The 13,220-nt window shown below is 40.0% G+C and overlaps 2 protein-coding genes across 6 annotated transcripts; one reads left to right on the forward strand and one right to left on the reverse strand.

Annotated features, from left to right (window-relative positions):
• The first annotated feature begins 669 nt into the window (after positions 1-669).
• LOC123956636 (bactericidal permeability-increasing protein-like) lies at positions 670-10,195 on the forward strand. 5 transcript variants are annotated; one of them, XM_046028978.1, is made up of 17 exons: positions 677-707; positions 1,578-1,688; positions 2,079-2,189; positions 2,277-2,391; positions 2,481-2,612; positions 2,703-2,858; positions 2,981-3,044; positions 4,866-4,926; positions 5,006-5,097; positions 5,223-5,399; positions 5,486-5,545; positions 5,624-5,791; positions 5,870-5,937; positions 6,046-6,088; positions 6,170-6,233; positions 8,871-8,947; positions 9,109-10,195. In XM_046028978.1, the coding sequence occupies exons 3-17, from the start codon at positions 2,087-2,089 to the stop codon at positions 9,148-9,150; spliced, it is 1,422 nt and encodes a 473-aa protein (XP_045884934.1). In that variant the 5' UTR covers positions 677-707; positions 1,578-1,688; positions 2,079-2,086; the 3' UTR covers positions 9,151-10,195. The 5 variants fall into 5 exon arrangements, with proteins under 5 accessions (XP_045884932.1, XP_045884934.1, XP_045884931.1 ...); XM_046028975.1 differs by having other exon boundaries at positions 2,082-2,189; XM_046028977.1 differs by having other exon boundaries at positions 688-707; positions 1,578-1,646.
• Positions 9,636-13,220, reverse strand: LOC123956637 (mitochondrial tRNA methylthiotransferase CDK5RAP1-like). Its single transcript, XM_046028980.1, has 6 exons — positions 13,116-13,220; positions 12,945-13,000; positions 11,633-11,763; positions 11,337-11,486; positions 10,653-10,793; positions 9,636-9,989 (listed from the first exon to the last, which is right to left on the reverse strand). The coding sequence occupies exons 1-6, from the start codon at positions 13,124-13,126 to the stop codon at positions 9,846-9,848; spliced, it is 633 nt and encodes a 210-aa protein (XP_045884936.1). The 5' UTR covers positions 13,127-13,220; the 3' UTR covers positions 9,636-9,845.

The raw sequence follows: 13,220 nt of genomic DNA on the forward strand, positions 1-13,220 counted from the left end.
GCTTTAGAGGTGCTCATAGGTAGATTTTGTTATTCTGTTGCCCAGAGCCAGACTAGCTATTTCCCCTTTTCCATTTTCCTTTTCTATTTTATTTTCTATTAACAATTTGTTTCGCACGTTATGACTGCAAACACTTAAAGAGGCATTTTAATGTCAGTACAAGAAAGCTCATTTTGGTCTGCTATGAAGTGAAATATCTGAAGCAGAATAGAATGATAAAAACAGTTTAGTGCCCCTAGCTCCTTTCAGATAATAATGTCTAATTTTTGCTAATTTTATGTTTGGTGTTATTTTGCAGGTTTAGAAAAACTGAACAATGATCGGTGTGTCACACATATTTAATTTTTAAATCTTTTTTTGTGCTTAGATCCTTATGCTCCTTAACTTTACTAGAAATGCATACAAGGAACTAGAAAAATGTAACAGCAGCAGGACAGATATGCAAAGACAAAAAACCTGTTGTATATGTCCAGCTTTTAAAACTGTAGTTTCAGAGTTTACTTCTTGTGCAAACAACACTCAGATAACACTGTTAGCGATATGTCAAAGACCAATTTTGCTTACTGTTGCTTTAGCTGGGGTAGTCCCATAGCCAACTTCAGTTCCTGATTCAGTAAGTAAATTAAATGCCATGTGCCTCCCTTCCTCTTTCACTCTGCCTTGTTGGTACTCAGAAACAGCCTGGTCCTGACAAACTGCTGCTTCAGGTAAGAGTGGGTGAATATTTACTGTATGGGGCCAAATTGACAAATCTATTGTGAAGATTTTCTTAGGTTTGTTCTCCTAGCTTTCTGACAATGGTCCAAATATTTACTATATTAACCTCAATGTGTGAAGAAACCTTAAATTGTAGTATCTGAAATTGTTCTTAAATGTGTCCTGAAGTATCCTATTGATTATGATTTGGGAGATTTCTGTTGAGAGACAGCAGTGCAGATTAAGAAAGATGCTTTGTGCAGCGTCAGTGTACAGTGTCAGCTATTTTGGGATGTACATTTGAAATAAATATCACCACTTTGGGAGAAATTAAGAGCTGATGTCTTATGGTATGTTTAGTAATAATACTGGTTTCTCTTTGATAAGCAGCTCTTTTACACCATTTTTTGCACAGTTTAAATTCTTTAAGAGAAATTTCCACTTGTAGTCACATGTCTTCGATTTTGTCAGTTCACGCCGCCTGCTTTTCAGTCTGTTACGCACATTCAGAGGCTAAATCTGTAAGTCAAACATGCAACATACTAAAGTTCGAGCAACATCATCAGCAAAAAAAGCACAGGATAGAATTGCTTAGATTCTATTCATTCCTGAACGACCAATTGAGCACTTGATTGTGGAAAAAGAACACATGACAGCCGTAGCATTTACGGACACTGAAATATTGCAGTTGTGTCGTGAAGGGTAATGACTTTCAAAAAGTGCATTTTCCATCTGTAGAAACTTGATCATTTCCACATTGATTCAAATATCCATACTCAAAATGGACAAAAGGGGCAGACTGGGCCTTCAATGTCAGCCTGATTTAATTAAACACTAGCTCGCCTGCTGACTTATCAGGGGTCATGTGGTTTCATCTGCAGCACTGACAGCCAGCTCTTTCACAGGCCGCCACTGAAGCAGAAACCCTAAACACAAGGCCAAGGTGGAAAGTACGTTTACTCCAGTACTGTACAATTTAGTACAATTTTGAGGTTTGTACTTGTAATTCAATTTCATGCCACTTTATATTTCTTCTGCTACTCCACTACATTTTAGAGGGAGATATTGTACATTTTACACCACTTATATCTGGAGCAGACTTCCTTTACAGATTAAGTTTTTAGATTTAAAAACGCATGGAATACAAAACATTGTTCAAGGCCAACAATTACATTACAAAGACTGGAGACTCTAGGTACCAGTAACTTGTAACAAAAAGAAAGAACACCAAAAAGAGGAACACTTGTTTTACTGTTTTGATCCCAATGCCAAACCTTCCTTGCAGAACAGCAAAAAATGTGACCCACACAAAAGCAGAAACTTTGCCTGGTACATGGTGTCATGTTCCTAAAAAGATCTGATCTTTTCCTTTTATTTCCCAGCAGTCAAGATGTTCCCGTGCTGTTGGCTTGCTCTGGTGGCTTTAATCCCCATGACCTTAAGCACTAATCCTGGGGTAAAGGTCAAACTAACAGAAAAAGGCCTTGAATATGGTATGGTTTGCAGCATGTTTCCTCTTTCAATTGAAAAGCACCAATCGCTCCGCAGTTTCATTATGAAATTTTCTTGCTTTTTTCTAGGCAGACAACTGGGGATGGCTTCAATCCAGCAGAAACTCAAATCCATCAAAGTCCCAGATATTTCAGGGACAGAGTCAGTGTCTCCCATTGGCAATGTCCAGTACAGCCTGTCGGAGTAAGGCCCCCATTTGTCCTTAACGCTCCTGTAAATTCTGTTGGTTGATACTTGAACTGCCTTCACAAACAAACATGCTGTTCTTCCAGTATGCAAATCGTGGATGTGGGATTGACAAAATCTGCGGTGGACCTGGTGCCAGGGACCGGTTTGAGACTGTCCATTGACAACGCCTTCATCAGTCTGCATGGAAACTGGAGGGTCAAATACTTCCGAATAATGTGAGAGACAAAAGATTACTTCCTCATACAGCCCAGTTAAATCAATTGTGGGATATTTCTACTGCAGCAGGGACTTCTCTCTCTTAACAGAAAGGATAGCGGTTCTTTCGATTTGAATGTGAATGGACTCACTATCACTATCGGCATTGCCATCCAGAGTGATGAGACAGGCCGACCTGTGGTCAGTACTGTCGACTGTGCGGCCACTGTCGGCAGTGCGAGCATAGTGTTCCATGGTGGAGCCAGGTAAAAGAAACCATGCTGCGCATTATGTGGGAACCAATGTGAGGGAATGGGAATTTTCTGTTTTACCTGCCATACTTGACATGCTGCATACTCATAATTCCTGTGCTTGCCTTTTGTTTCAGCTGGCTGTACAATCTCTTTGAAAGCTTCATTGACAGGGCTTTGCAAAATGCACTGCAGAAACAGGTGAGGAGCAACCAGCCTTACACCCACTGTTTTTGATGATCCCCCTTCCTCTCTGGCGTTGTATTCACATAGTACATAGGAATCCTCCTAAATGCAGCACAAAGTTTCTAACTAGGAGTTTCTTCTTAAGACTTGTTTACAAAGCTAATGAGAACACATTTAACTAAGGATTTGAGAGCCGCCATGGAAGAAGTATTCACATCCTCTACTTAAGTAAAATACCCATACAACCCATACCCAAAGTTAAACTACTTCATTCAACTTCTTACTCAGTAAAAGTACTTAAGTATCATCAGCTTCATGTACTTTATATAAAAAGTAAAGATACTGGTTTTATGTGTGTTTGTTTCTTCAGAACTGTCGAGGATAACACAAAAAAGTAAATAAACGTATTTCCATTGTGGTCCTCATTGTAGTGTAATAAAGACTGCAAGGCTACAGATGACTTAAGGTGCCCTGTACAACCAACCCTTACAACATTCAGACAATTAACCTAACACGTCCTGAAAAAAACCCCAGATACATCCTTGTACACAAATACATACATATACAGTAGCCAATGAGAGTTCCTAACAAGCATGAAATTTTATTTTTTGATCTACCATGGCACAGTCCTATCCAAAACCTTTGGTGTTAATGTCAATTAACGTCTAATTTCTAATTTTTTCAATTAATGTCTATTTTCTGCCGTCAACCATTCAGAAGAGCTGACATGAGTCCTGTGGTTGAGGTTCAAGATCACCCTGACTAGTTTATTTTGTGTCATTACATTATAACATTGTTAATAGTGATGCATTAATGTGTAAGCAGCATTTTGCTGTTGTAGCTGGTGGAATTGGAGTTTTATACTTTATATACAGCTTGGTACTTTAGTCCATTGGTTCCCCACCAAGGGATCGCTTTCCAAAGTCACAAGTAAATCTGAAGGGTAATGGGAGAGGAAATAAAAAAGAATGAAGTTTTTTGTGTGAATTAGACATATAAAACATGTGAAAAGGAGCCCTAACTAGACACAGTTTTATATAAGGGGTCACAAGCCAAAAAGGTTGGATATCACTATGTCTAAGCTTTAACAATGTGTTGTATTTCATAAGTTTATTGAGAGTATTTTTTTATTTTATGTGTTACTTTATGAAGTAACTAGTAACTATACATGTCAGACAAATGTAGTGTAAAATGGAAATACAAGTAAAGTTCAACTACTTCAAAATTGTGCTTGAGCAAATGCGCTTTCCACCACCAGGTCTGAAGAGTGCATTCATTATTCTAGCAGACAGTTGAGATCTTCTAAATACAACTGCCAACTCCATCTGCATTTTTCCAGAGTTGTGCGAAAAATCAATTCTGGTGTTACTGAATCATTTCAGTTTTTTGGTGATCCTTGTTAATTCACTCGCCATGGGATAATTTGCCAAAGTGTGCTTAAAAAAGTCAAAACTCAAAGCGTGTCTCTTAAAGTCAGGCCTAACGTGCGCCTTGTTATTTTACACATACTTTTTCTCTTTTCTCTGAACTCATTAAGTTGGGAGAAACTTTTAATCCTAGGATGTTTTGTGAATGAAGTCGCTTCAGAAGTTTAAATTCAATAACACTGAATAAAATTAGACATCATCACAAACTAGAGGTAATTGTGGATGAAACATTGATTTAAATGAAGTTATTCATCTGCTTTTGGTTTCCTGATAACAGTTTGATTCTAAAGTGCTCTGTATTCATTTGGAGGGGTCTTTGAAAAGTTGTTTATGCAGTCAGAAGTCAGGGTGTCAACCTAGCTTCTTTTGGAGTCTGGGAATCCATTTTTCCTGTTCTTTATTGTTGCAGATCTGCCCTCTGGTGGCTGATGCAGTATCTGATTTGAACCCTCACTTGAAAACTCTCAATGGTAAAACATTATTTTTATGTCAAATATTTGGATGTTTCATTGATGCTGAATGTATGACAGACTTTCTACCTTACTGCAGTTGTAGCCCAAGTGGACCAGTATGCAGAGATTGAATATTCCATGGTGTCATCACCCACAGTTTCAAATTCTTCCATAGACCTGAGCTTGAAGGTAAAGAAATGTACACCATTGTACTGTCCATTTTATAGATCTGAAGCCTCAGCTTGGTTATAAAGAACAAGACAGTCATGATTATGTCATAAGTCTTCTGTCTCTGCTGTGTCTTTGTCATTTAGGGTGAATTTTACAACATTGGGGAGCATCAGGAGCCTCCATTCTGCCCCACAGCCTTTTACCTGCCACCTCAGATCAACAACATGTTGTACATCGGCATGTCTGCATTCACCTCCAACTCTGCAGCCTTCGTCTACAACAAAGCGGGAGCCCTCAGCCTGTACATTACCGATGACATGGTGAGCTGCATCCTCCTGACTCCCTAATGAATTTACTTTCCCAATGTCACACTGATGCACGACTTTTTCTGGCTCCGTCACAACAGATCCCACAAGCCTCTCCCATCCGACTCAACACCAGAACGTTTGGAGCCTTCGTCCCGCAGGTGACTACACATTCCACTGATTTTATGAGAAGCATAAACCTCTGCTTTGCAGTTTGTAAGCTACGTATGTGTTTTCAGATTGCCCAACGCTTTCCAGGGCTGATGATGAAACTGCTGGTGAAGACGGTGAACAATCCCACCATCACTTTTGAACCCAACAATGTGACAGTTCAGGCCAATGGTACAGTGACGGCCTACGCAATCCAGCCAAACGCCACTCTTACCCCTCTCTTTGTCCTAAACTTGGTAGGTTCCACAGCTGGCGTGATGGAAAACCATTTGTGTGCTCTATAAAAACACCTTCTCACCATATTGTCTTTCCAGGAGACCAGTGTCAGCGCCAAAGTGTTTGTCAGCACGATGAGGCTGGCTGGAGCTGTCACCCTAAACAAGTGAGTCACTAAAAAAAACAAACTACTTGTTCTCAGAAGAGAAAAATGGGGCCTAAAGGTGAATGAACAATGAACGTCACGATCTAATTTTGCCTAATAATTGCACAGAATGGGTCTGACCCTGGGGACCAGTTACGTGGGAGAGTTTCAGGTGAGAGCTGCATTGTAACGCAAGTCACAGTTTGTACCATCCGTGCAGACCTAACAAACTAACCCTCACCCTAACCTGCAGGTCAAATCCCTCGACAACATCTTCCAAATGGTCCTCAAAGTGGTAGTGATACCTAAAGTGAATGGTAAGTTTTCAGTTTGTACACTCTCTGTGAACTCGGTGCCCTGTCATGTACTCAGGCTGTTCAAACCCAAGTACACAGGTAATTTGTTAAGTTACTAAAACAGCATTCTTCCTTCTGAGAAAGACTGCCATTTCAACCCTTCATAAGAATGCAGAAAAGCTAAATTCCACCTTCCTTTTAGTATGAATTTCTGACACATGACTCTGTATCCATTTTCGCATCCTGTACCGGTTTAGCTGCTCCTGAACAAACAGATTCAGGACAGTGAGATATGTTAAAGCAAGTATAATCACGTAGCACTATCACGCCTCTGTCTGCTCAAATAGTTATGACTGATAACCACTTGAACCTTTTCTCATAGTTATGATCCTGGTCTTGTGACAGAAGCTGGACGTTCCAACAGCTTTTCCTTTATTTCGACTTCTCTACTTTTAACTCATTTGCAGTTCCAACAAGTGGTGTTAGGGCGTTAAAGCGGACTCAGGTGTGGCCTGTGCAATCAGACAACAATAACTGGTAGTTCACTTATAATTGAAACATAACATATTGATATTGAACTTAACACCAGTCCCACCCAAATATTTTCCTCCTGAACACATATCTAGAGGTTCCCTCTGAGGAACAAGTACCCTTAGTTGGGAATCACTGGACTAGAATACTGTAATGCATTAATAGGCCTTCTTAAAGGACCTATTGGTGACTGGTTGATAAATGGCCTTTGACAGTTTCATATTGCAGACTTTATCATTAATGTCACATCATACGCTCTCTGATCATCCCCTGCTAATTCGAGATGTCCTTACACCGGCTATAATTCTTTTTTTATAGCAACAATGTGTCTAATGACAATGGGAAAACAGTGCAATCTTGTGAAAGGGGTCAATCATAGTGATGAATCTACAGAGAGAATTATCTGCTGAATCTGCAGCTCCCCTCAGTTTTATGGAGCTTTATATTGAGTTTCTCTAAAAACCTGCTGTCCACTGCCTGTTCATCACCAAACGGTAGACAGACACAGTTAGAGACTTGATGGTGAGTTGCTAGAGACCAGAGCTAAAAGAGAGGGAATATGGGCCTTATAAAAGCCAGGTGGCCAGGAACACGACTCCAAATGAATCCAGATGTTGCTCTGAAACTGTTGAATGTGTTAAAAAGCAACTGTTTGCAAACAACTTAAAGGTTACGATGTGCCAGTGCTGTGTCCACAACTGTCAACCTATCACTGGTGTATAAAGACCTTGCACAATGAACCGTTTTTATTACGTTAGAATGAGCCATTTCAATCTACATACATGGACGTCACCATGTTGCGCCACCGTGTTTCTACAATAGCCCAAATGGTAAGTTAATAAATCATTAGTAGTAGTAGTAGTAGTAGTAGTTGTTGTTTGGCTTATTAGAAGTAAGAAAATAAGTGACATTTGGACAAATGGAGGACCACATGTATTATTTTGCACAAAAGCTGACAGAGCGTGTCGGCCACCGTAGTTTCTCCTGCGGGCTCGGTAAGGGAGGGGTGAGCGGTGACTGATGGTGCATTCATAAGGTGTCGGAATAATCAGATTATTTTTTTCCTCCTTAAATCTTTATTGTAAATAGAGAAATAAAGAGTACATGGGTCAAAGAATTATACAGAACTTGCCACTGGTTGCAATTTGCCACCCTCATCACTAGATGCCACTAAAACTGACACACTGAACCTTTAAACTTGGGTGCTGTAGGCCTTCTCGCCCTATTTATTTTTGTTTATTTATTTTACGATTATCTTTCTGTGTAAAGCACAGAGCTGGGCTGCATTGAATGAATGAATTGTGCTATATAATTAATATATAATCAATATATACAGGTGCTTTGAAAATTAGAATATCATGGAAAAGTTCATTTCTTTCATCAATTTAAAGCAAAAAGTAAAGCTTTCATATATTCTAGATTCATTACATATAAAGTGAAATATTTCAGGACTTTTTTTGTTTTAATCTTGATAATTATGGCTTTCAGCTCATGGGGAAATATATCTCAAAATATGAGAATATTCAAATAGTTGACATGGGAAGAGCCTTTAATCTCTCAGTCTGGTTCAGTACACACAACCACAATCGTGGGGAAGACTTCTGACTTCACAGTTGTCCAGAAGACACTCAGTGACACCCTGGGTAAGCCACCAAAGGTCATTGTCAAGAGGAGAATAAGAGACACCAGACCCAACAATACAGACAAGCTGAAGGCTGTCAAAGCAACCTGGGCCTTCATAACACCTCAGCAGTGCCACAGGCTGATTGCCTCCATGCCACGCCGCATTGATGCTGTCCTTTGTGCAAAAGGAGCCCCGACCAAGTGCTGAGTGCATAAATTAACCTTTTGGAATTCTTGATTCTAATATTTTGAGACATGGATTTTTGATTTCCATGAGCTGTAAGCCGAAATCATCAAGATTAAAACAAAAAAGGACCTGAAATATTTCACTTTATGTGTAATAAATCTATAATATACGAAAGTTTCACTTTTTGAATTAAATTTGGGAGAAAAAATATTCTAATTTTCTGAGATGCTCCTGTTTAAAACGCACTTCTACCAGTACCACTATAATGTTTGCCGCATTTGCTTTTTGTGACTAACTGTCAGAATTTCGCTTCACAGTTCAACTTGCAAAGGGATACCCACTTCCTACACTTGGAAAGATGAACCTAGTGAACACTCAGCTTCAGGTCCTGAAGGTCAGAGACTAGATGTTTTCTCTAAGACTGCATGTTTTTGAGTGAGCTGCATTGATTACATGAGAGGGATTAATGAGGGACTTGGTAAAAAAACACATTAAAAATCTAGCTGATAAAAAGAAGTCCTAATTTCATATTTGTTGCTGTGCTCCCCCCCCCAGGACTATATGCTGATTGGGACAGACGTTCAGTTCACGGATTGAATGGCATTTCTGGAAACTTCCAGGATTCACTTCTACACTGGGACATGCCACCATAAAGACACAAACAGCCAGTACTTCTATGTGACAGAGAAATTTCAAAGAAACAATCAATGATACCAGTATTACTCCTATAAGCCTGAGAAATACACATCTCCAGTTTGTGTTTGATATCACCTCAGATTTTCAGACCAAGGTATTTCTACATATAAAATGTAGATGAGGACAGTGAATTTACCACAACAGTGTAAATGCAGTCTTGTCATAACAGGACACAGTCTGCAGTACAGGGTTTACTTTTCATTCCCACAAACATCTTTTTGAAATAACATGCTCCTTCCAAAGCAGATCACAGATCAGTGTCTGCTGCTGACTTTAGGCAAATTCTTTCTCAGTTTTTGACTTTGTAACTGATTCTGGAAATGTAATGATGTATGACAAGTTTGAGTCCCATAAAAGATGCCATAACATTAATCACGCGCCACTGCTTCAGACAAAACAAATCAGTCACAGTTTATTACAAACGGAATAATTCACATCATCTGAACAGGTTTCAGTGTATTCAGCAGTTCAATATGTACACACACATGCTTGCTGTATAAATAACACATTGCAGTTCTCATAGTTCATCTCAGCAGTCCAACGTGACTGTAGTATGATCAGAATTTCCACCAAAACCCATCCATGTGTCTTCAAAGTCATTCAAGAGAAGGAGGCAGGGTGCTAGTTTTCCCCTCATCAAGCTGGTGCCGGGGCAGAGTCTCAGAGTGCTTCACCGTGCTTCTCAGGGAGCTGTGACTGAGGGCCCGCCCTCTCAGGCTCTGGGAGTTGGCCGACAATATCTATATCACAGCCACAAAACATCAAAAAATGAATGAGTGAATGAAGAAATCTGAAGGGAAAAGATGACCGGCAGGAAACGGTAGCTGATTAAAGGGTAAGGTAAAAGATTATAATCTTTTACCGTACCCCTGTTTTGTGATGACTGGTGTGTCACAGCTAGACATGAGTTGTACGTGACTTTATTAAAGGTGTGCGTACATTTGAACATGTGCAATGGATTTCTCATTTTAGGATGATTATAAACACTTCCAAACTTTTTTTTTTTTTTTTATCTCTGTCTTAAACTGATGAAAAATGTAAATAAAAGTATCCAATATTTGAAGTATAGCCTGACCATTACTGGATTTTTGAGGGCGATAGCAAGTAATATCTGAGTTAAAAAAGTGAAATCCTGTGAAAAAATAAAAACTGTTCCGCCTTTGGCAGAAAATAGTGTGTCCATGTAGGATCCCAACACATATATCTTATAGGCTGACTGAAAATAAGATTCCAGGAAATGTGTTTTTTAAATAATTGGGACAATTTACACTTATTGATAAAACTGAAAGTGCTCTCTGGTGGAAAAACTATGTAACAGCGACAGTGTTTCTTAATTAGGTTAAACATATCATGCAATGGTTGGTTAATTATCAGCGAGGATGGATGGATGAAACAAACCCCACCTTCACCAGCACATAGTCTCCAGCATTGACCTGTGCAGTGTTGGATTCTGCAGGCTGAACAGCAACATCCTCTTTGGGGAAAACAACTTTCACATTGCCATCAGTTCTCCCACACAGGTCCCTGACAGATCTTTTACTTTCCTGCATAAAAATGGAAACCACAGATGAGCAGTGTTGCCCGGTAACCTGGAAACCAACCAATCAGTCCTCTCCCTCACATACTGGAATGAGGCTTTAAGAGACTAAAAGTCTCCAGGCATGTTAGTGACTCTGTGAGGCTTTGAGCTAAATGCTAATGTTCCCACGCTAACATGACACAAGCGTAATCTTTCCCATGTTCAGCTGATCCTACAGGGATGAAATGAGTTTAGCATGTATTTAGTTTACTGGACAAATACAATTCATCCTGAGGGAGACATGAATGCCTTTCCCAAATTTCATTTCAGAACAACATTGAGCTAGCCATCCCTAGAGCAACGCCACTAGCTTCTTTTTTATTATTCTACCCTACCTCCATCTAATCTATCTTTTACAAAGTTAGCTGTGCAGAGAGGCAACAGTTCATTTATTTTATGAATAAAATATGTTTGAGAAAACTTTATATGTAGGGTAATGATCTTATATTCCCATTTTCTAAATCAGATATCCTTTGAGGGATGTCCTAGTCATGCATGCAATACTTACTCCCTCCACCAGGACAAGCTGTGTGCTGCCAATAAGTGCAGCGTTGACCCTCGCAGCTTCCTCTCTGAATACGCTGATACACTCCTCCAGCCTCTGCTGCTTCACCTCTGCCGGCACGTCATCTTGAAGCCGATGGGAGGCATAGGTTTTCTGAGTAAGAAAATCACAAGTGCAGTTCCAAAAGAATTTAAAGCTGGATAACTTATGGGGCAACTGAAAAGAACACTTTTGAAAATAAGCACAGCTTGGATTTAATTGGAACTTGGAACTTGAATTACAAACACACAAGAACTCACCTTTCTCATGCTGTAGGCAAACAGGAATCCCACATTGTAGCCCACGTTTCTGATCAGAGACAGTGTCTGATGGTGGTCGTCCTCTGTTTCGCCACAGAAGCCTGAGATGAAGTCACTGCTGAGACTCACCTCTGAAACACAGACCACGCACTACTTCATCGAGATGATAATACCGAAGCAAATGCCCTTCATGCAATGTAAGCGTTCTTACTTTTTGCAAGTGCAAGTTAGTGTTATCTAATCATAAACTATTAATCAGTGTAACCTACAAACAGGTGACAAATTAAAAGGGTGACGAATTACATCTACTTTCTTTTTTTGAGTAGTTTTTGCACACACTGCCCAAAATCAGTCATTTTACTTTTACTCCAGCTTTTTTTTATTACACCACCTCACTGGGGCTGATCATGCGCTCACATAGCTTCTATTAACATTGCTACGCAGAGGATACGTAATTTTACCTATCCTTCCTGCCAGGCAACCCCACATCTCAGCGTGGATCACGGACTGTCTCTCGGGCATATCTGCATGAATGAAGGATTGCCACCTTCAACTAAACCTCTCTTAGGACTGAGTCCATTACTGAGTGACCTCCCCTGGCTACCTGTGGCCTCCAGAACCAAATTCAAGTCACTAATGCTTGCATCACAAGTGACTACTGGGTCTGCACCCATCTACCTAAACTCCATAATACAAGTTTACGTTCCTCCTCGGCCGCTACGCTCCTCCAGGGAACGCTATCTGGCTCTGCCATCCCTACATGTGGTGGAACGAGCTACCACACGCCATCAGAGCAGGAGCAACCTGTTAACATGTTTGACTGTATAACTGTTTGAGCAGCACAGCGTTTTGTGTGTGCACTACACTTTGTTTGTGGCTGTAGCTGCTATGGAGTTCATGGTGTCCATATTGCCTGCTACTATAGTGAAGTTTTATTGTACTCCTGATTCTATGAGAAGTGGCAGGCAGTACTCACAGCCTTTTTTTTTTAACAGAGTTTTGTCCTTTGGTTCTTTGGGTTTTCTAGTACGGCTACACTGAGAAAGGCAGTATATGTTTATGTTAATTGGAAATCAGTTGTATGCACAGGCTGCAAGGTGCCGTCTGTAGAAAACTATTGTTTTGTTGGGTTGGACAAAAGGGCTTGCCCACACATGTACAAACACACACACCCTTTTGAAAATGTAACAGCATACATTTTATTTTATTTATTTTTTACTTTCATTTAAGAACATGTTTACACAAGATTTTTACTTGAGTAAAATGTTCTAGGACTCAAGGGATCAAATTTAACCTGATTTTGGGAGCCTACCTGGGATTATTCTCTTGATGTTCTTCACAAGATCGAGGTAGGTTTCTCTTGTGTAGCTGTCCATTTTATTAGAGAAATACAAGTTATTAGAACATTAGAATACTGCAGGAGACTTCACAAACTGAACTGCTTTGACGATTTCGTTGGGAGAAATGAACAGCGGTCTCTTACCCACGGCGCATTGCTTTTAGGACCTTGCTGCTCCCACTCTGGGCTGGAAGGTGGATCTGCTTACAAATGTTCCCTCGCTCCGCAATCAGATGCAAAACCTGTAAA

The sequence above is a fragment of the Micropterus dolomieu genome, linkage group LG18, assembly GCF_021292245.1.
Source record: "Micropterus dolomieu isolate WLL.071019.BEF.003 ecotype Adirondacks linkage group LG18, ASM2129224v1, whole genome shotgun sequence".
In the NCBI taxonomy this organism is placed as follows: Eukaryota; Metazoa; Chordata; class Actinopteri; order Centrarchiformes; family Centrarchidae; genus Micropterus; species Micropterus dolomieu.

Coding starts and splice junctions, on each gene's coding strand:
- LOC123956636 (XM_046028976.1), top strand. CDS start 2,087: ATGTTCCCGTGCTGTTGGCTTGCTCTGGTGGCTTTAATCCCCATGACC. Junction 2,613..2,702: donor GTCAAATACTTCCGAATAAT/GTGAGAGACAAA, acceptor CTCTCTTAACAG/AAAGGATAGCGGTTCTTTCG. Junction 8,948..9,108: donor CTCAGCTTCAGGTCCTGAAG/GTCAGAGACTAG, acceptor TCCCCCCCCCAG/GACTATATGCTGATTGGGAC.
- LOC123956637 (XM_046028980.1), bottom strand. Junction 10,794..11,336: donor AGCTTGTCCTGGTGGAGGGA/GTAAGTATTGCA, acceptor ATTTTTATGCAG/GAAAGTAAAAGATCTGTCAG. Junction 9,990..10,652: donor GAGACTATGTGCTGGTGAAG/GTGGGGTTTGTT, acceptor GCTGTGATATAG/ATATTGTCGGCCAACTCCCA.